Source organism: Cariama cristata, unplaced genomic scaffold (genome assembly GCF_000690535.1).
Source record: "Cariama cristata isolate BGI_N322 unplaced genomic scaffold, ASM69053v1 scaffold743, whole genome shotgun sequence".
NCBI lineage: Eukaryota > Metazoa > Chordata > Aves > Cariamiformes > Cariamidae > Cariama > Cariama cristata.
This window is the reverse complement of record NW_009606414.1, coordinates 31,399-36,333: the sequence shown is the minus strand read 5'-3', so window position 1 is coordinate 36,333 and position 4,935 is coordinate 31,399. Positions and strand designations below refer to the sequence as shown.

The following is a 4,935-nucleotide window of genomic DNA, read 5'->3' as shown; positions in this document are numbered from 1 at the left end:
TGTGTCTCAGTCACACCTGTGTCCTCCCCACAGCTATGAGCTGCGTGTGATTATCTGGAACACGGACGACGTGATCCTTGATGATGTCAACCCAATAACGGGAGAGCCTTCCAGTGACATCTATGTGAAAAGGTCTGATGGAAGCCAGAGGGAGGCCAGAGCCTGGCTGTCCTTCTCCCTGCCCGGCCCCGCACCCTTGCTGCCTTCTCTGAACCTCTGCTCCTCCCTGCCTCAGCATGAGGTGCCTCACTCCAGTCCCCTGCATGGACTGCTGTACCCCCAAAGATGTTAGTCAAGTGTTGGTCCAGTTTGGCTCTTTGACTCTTCCCTTCCTGCTGCTCCATGGGGTTCAGCCCCTCCATCCTTCTGCTCTGCCTTTGGGGCTGGCTTGATGGAGGTAGGAGATAACTGACTTTCTCCTGCAGCTGGATAAAGGGTCTTGACCACGACAAGCAGGAGACAGATGTTCACTTTAACTCCTTGACCGGAGAGGGCAATTTCAACTGGAGGTTCATCTTCCGCTTCAACTATCTCCCAACTGAGAAGGAGATCACCTACAAGAAGAAGGACTCTGTCTTCTCTGTGGAGGAATCAGAGTTTCGGGAACCGGCTGTTCTGGTCCTCCAGGTCTGGGACTACGACAGGATTTCAGCTAATGACTTTCTAGGTATGGTGTGACCTGCTGGAAATGGGGTGACCTGCCCCTCGCCTTGCTGGAGTATTACAGCATTTCCCCCAGGGCCCAGCTCTCTGGGAAGGGACACCAGGAGCATCAGATCAAGCTCTTCAGCTCAGCAGTCACCTGGGCTGGTTTTTCACGTGAGCTATAGGCAGAGCCTGGAGATACACACCTGTCCTACACAGACAGGTTGGACTTGCATGCTTGTCCCACGGCCTTGGTGTCTTTTTCCAGGGCCTGTCATGCCACAGGATTTCCAGGTCCTGATTCCTCACAACCTTTCTGATAAACTTGCTTGTTTTCCCTGCTCTCACTTAGATCTGCAGATCCTTAAGACTTGGCCAAAGAGCAACTTTCCCAGGAGGTTACATTGTGGGCACAGGGACTGGCAGCTTTTGTGAGACTGTTTGCACTTGAGTTGCGGCATCCTGTCACTGGGGGCTCGGAGCTCCCTGGCTGCTCTTGTACTTCCCAGTAACCAGACCTGCTGAGCTGGGCATGCAGCAGGGCCTGGCGATGAAGCCAGGCTGGTGGCGATTCTGCCCAAATTATGCTAGCACAAATGCTACTGCTTCTCTCCTGCTGCCATCCCCAAGTTAGTAGCACTCCGTTCAATTGTCCCTCCCTTCTACAAACTTTGGCCTCCCCATTAAAAAGCGGCCCCTTTGCCCTGCTGTCTCTTTGGCAGGATAAACCCCTCATTATTCATCAACTCCCATGGTGTATTTAAAGGGCTTTACCTCCATGAGGTGCTTCCAATGGGGATTGGTTCAGCCATGCTACTCAGGCACTGAAGAAAGTGTTAGACAGCAATCCCAACGATTCCTGGCATGTACAATCTCAGGAACTTCTAGGCAGGAAGGGTCTTCTGCAGTCTTTATTGCAACCTCCTGCTCTGAGCAGGGCTAGATGCAACGCAGGTCAGGTTGCTCAGGGCCTTGTCTGGGTGAGTTTTGCATATCTCCAAGGATGGAGATCCCAGCACCCTTTTGGGCCCCTTTTCCTAGCTGTACCATTCTCATAATTCTCAATTTTTTTTACTTGCGGCAGCTTGTGTCCATTGCCTTACGTGCTTTTATCATCTGCTTCTGAAGAGAGTCTAACTCCATCTGCTCCATAGCTCACTTTAGGCTGTGGGAGATGCAGTAAGATCTCTCCCTTGACCTCTCTTCTCTGGGCTGAACACGCACGGGTCTCTCAACCCATCCTGCTATGGCACAAACTCTAGCCTTGGTCATCTCAGCCACTGGACTCTCTCTAGTTAGTTAACACCTTTCTTGTGTTGGGGGCCCAAAACTGGGCACTGTATCCAGATGCAGTCTCACCAGAGCTGAGCAGAGGAGAACACCCACATCCCTTGGGTGCTGGCTATGCTTTGGCCAGTACAGACCAGTACGTGATAAGACTGATTTGTTGCAAGGGCTCAGGGCAGAAGTGGGACAGGAGCTCCTTCCAAGGAGGACAGGGGCACAAGGCCAAGCAGGAAAATGAACTGAGGCTGTTTCAAATGTAAGACAGACTTGAAACCTTTAAAGAGTTTCCCAGATTTTATCTTTTTTTTATTGACATTTGCAGGAATGAGAGGGGAAGAGGAGCTTGGACATGTGAGGAGATCAGGGTGGGACATGGTAAAGGAGTGAAAATAACTGCTGTACCACATGCAAACCAAACTGGCCACATCAGAAACAAGACAAGACCTGTGGCTTCTGCTTCTTAGTCTCTAAATCGTGGGCTGGTTCTTTCTTATGCTGAACTTCAGGTTCTCCACCTGTAAATGTGCAGGACATTCTTCTAGATCATTGCAGCAGCTGGGACCTACTCATGGTGGTGGGAGGGTGGCTGAGACAGAAAGTCAAATGGTGTGTGGGGCTGAGCTCAGGATTTCACCATGAGCTCTCCTCTTCGCTGTGCCTGCAGGCTCCATCGAGCTGAAGCTGCATGACATGGTGCGGGCAGCCAAGAGCTCAGAGCATTGCACCATCAAGATGGCCAAGGAGAATGCAACACCTCGCTTCTCCATCTTCCGAAACAAGCGCATGAGGGGCTGGTGGCCCTTCATCAAACTCAAAGATCAAGAAGACGAGGAGAGAGAGGAGAGGGTGGACAAGCAGAAGAAGAAGAAAAAGAAGCGGAGCAGCTCAGTTAAACCAGAGGACGTGGAGTTCACCGACCCCAGCGGGAACAAGTACCTCCTGACGGTAAGGCAAGGTGCTGGCACAGGTGAGCAGAGCGCCAGTGCTTTGCCTCTCTCTTGACATGGCAACTTGTCCTGCATGCACATAACCTACAAAGGCAGCAATGACCCAGCTGCCCAGGACTTTGTGCAGGGTCCTGGAGACTTGTCCCATCTGCTGCAAATCCAGTACTTTATCTACCCAGAAGGGCCAGCTGCGGTGGCATGCAGGGAGTGTCCAACTTCATGTCTTCCTCTGAGCTTCCCATAGAGCAGTGCTCAGTGAGGGGAGCAAAGCGAGAGGCACATGGCTCCCCATCAACCAGACAGGACAGCAGCAAAAGCTTGTCCTAGGGTCTCTGCCGGCCCCGGACAGGAAGGTGCCAACTGTCCCAGGGCAGACTCGCTGCTGGTGGCCCTGCTAGTGGACCACTGTTTGTCCCCAAGGGTGGGTTTTGTTTGGTGCCAGTGTGGGAGGCTGCAGACAAATTCAGATAGCTGGGGAGTGTGTTACAATACGATACCTTGTCTGCAAAACGGTTTCTGCCCAGGCCACTGGTTTCTGCTGGCTGCAAAGTGAGAGACTCTGGAGCTAATGCCTGGAGAGAAAAGTTAATTGCTCTGAGCATTTTTAAGTGGAACTGGGAGAAAAATATCCAGTCCTGGCAGGGCGTTTGGTCAGCAGGCTGGTCTGTGAAGCAACACGTGTGGCTGTGGCTCAGGCATGTTCCCCCTCCAGGGTAAGGTGGAAGCGGAGTTCCAGCTGCTGACTGTGGAGGAGGCTGAGAAAAGTCCTGTTGGTTTGGGCCGAAAAGAGCCTGAACCCCTGGAAAAGCCCAAGTGAGTATCTGTGTTATCACCTTTAACGTGGACGGACAGTGCTGTGATTTCAGCAGCTGTTTGCGTGGGGACAGGGAGCATCTGCTTGTCAGGAAGCTGAGAGCAATCAGTGAGACCCTGGGTGGTGGGGTCTGCAGGACCGGGGCTGCTAGGGCTTCCCAGAGCTCGAGTGGGTCCAGCAAGATTTGTGGCTGCAGCATCTGGGCCAGGGCTGGTGTCAGTGAGGTACTCAAGGCAGCTGTGCCATAACATTGCTTGTAGGGGAAGGGCAGCTCTGGTTTAACCATGTGAACGCGCCCATTAGCCACATGGATGCAGAACAGCTCTGCGGGGGCTGTCCTGAGGCTCAGGTCCTGTTGTCTCCAGTGCTTTCGCAGGCACCATAGTTACTGCAGCCCCAAGAATGATCTTGTCTGGAAGCAGCAGGAAGAACTGGCAACCTATGAGGGTGGCAGGGCACCAAAGCAGAGGGGCCAGCGTGCTGCTCTGTGGCTTGAGCCTGTGCTTATCTATCCTTCCCTTCCTGTTCCAGCCGGCCAAAAACGTCTTTCAACTGGTTTGTGAATCCCATGAAGACCTTTGTGTTCTTTATCTGGAAGCGGTACAAGAAATACATCATTGTGCTGTTCATTGTCGCTGTTCTGACCATCTTCCTGGTTCTTTTGATCTACACCATGCCTGGCTACATCAGTGAGAAGATCATCAATGGATAAATGCTCTCCAGCACAGGTCTACTCAAAGACAGGGGTGATTATTGCAGGATTCAAGACTGGACCAGAAAGTTTAAGGCAATCCTGTGGGTGCAGAGGCAACCTTCAGAGTGCGAGACCTGCAGAAGTGGCCTCCTTTTGGGAAGTCATGTTTCATGCTAAGTACCCATGAGATGCTAAGAAACCAAGTAACCAACCTACTAAATAAGGCAAACTCCTTGAAGGACAGTTGCAGCTTTGTGAAAAAAATTGTTCTTTGTGTGACTGGTGTGGGAGGTTGGGAAAACGGGGTCTGCTGCGGCTGTCCCCACAGACATGGCAGCTGAAACCAGCTCTTGCCATTGAGAGTGATTCTGGCAGAGATGGGGACATACAGAGCCATCCATGCCCCAGCTTGACAACATTTGGCACTTCCCAGGTCTTTGCCTGAAGAATTCAAAACATATTGTACAGGGGGAAGGCAGGTCTGGTGTAGGGCCCTGGTGGAGGCAGGACCTGGAAGACCTTTGAATGGGGCTCCCTAGGGAGAAGGA

The 4,935-nt window shown here is 52.2% G+C and overlaps 1 protein-coding gene across 1 annotated transcript in view; it reads left to right on the top strand.

The window, feature by feature from the left end:
* Nucleotides 1–4,405, top strand: part of LOC104158626 (fer-1-like protein 4) — a gene marked incomplete at its 5' end in the record, with an annotated part of 39,658 nt that extends 35,253 nt beyond the window's left edge. Inside the window, 5 exons of the mRNA XM_009696331.1 lie at nt 34–132; nt 426–667; nt 2,597–2,877; nt 3,592–3,692; nt 4,225–4,405. Coding sequence (XP_009694633.1) covers nt 34–132; nt 426–667; nt 2,597–2,877; nt 3,592–3,692; nt 4,225–4,405 — 904 coding nt within the window. The remainder of the gene's footprint in view (nt 1–33; nt 133–425; nt 668–2,596; nt 2,878–3,591; nt 3,693–4,224) is intronic.
* Nucleotides 4,406–4,935: the final 530 nt, after the last annotated feature.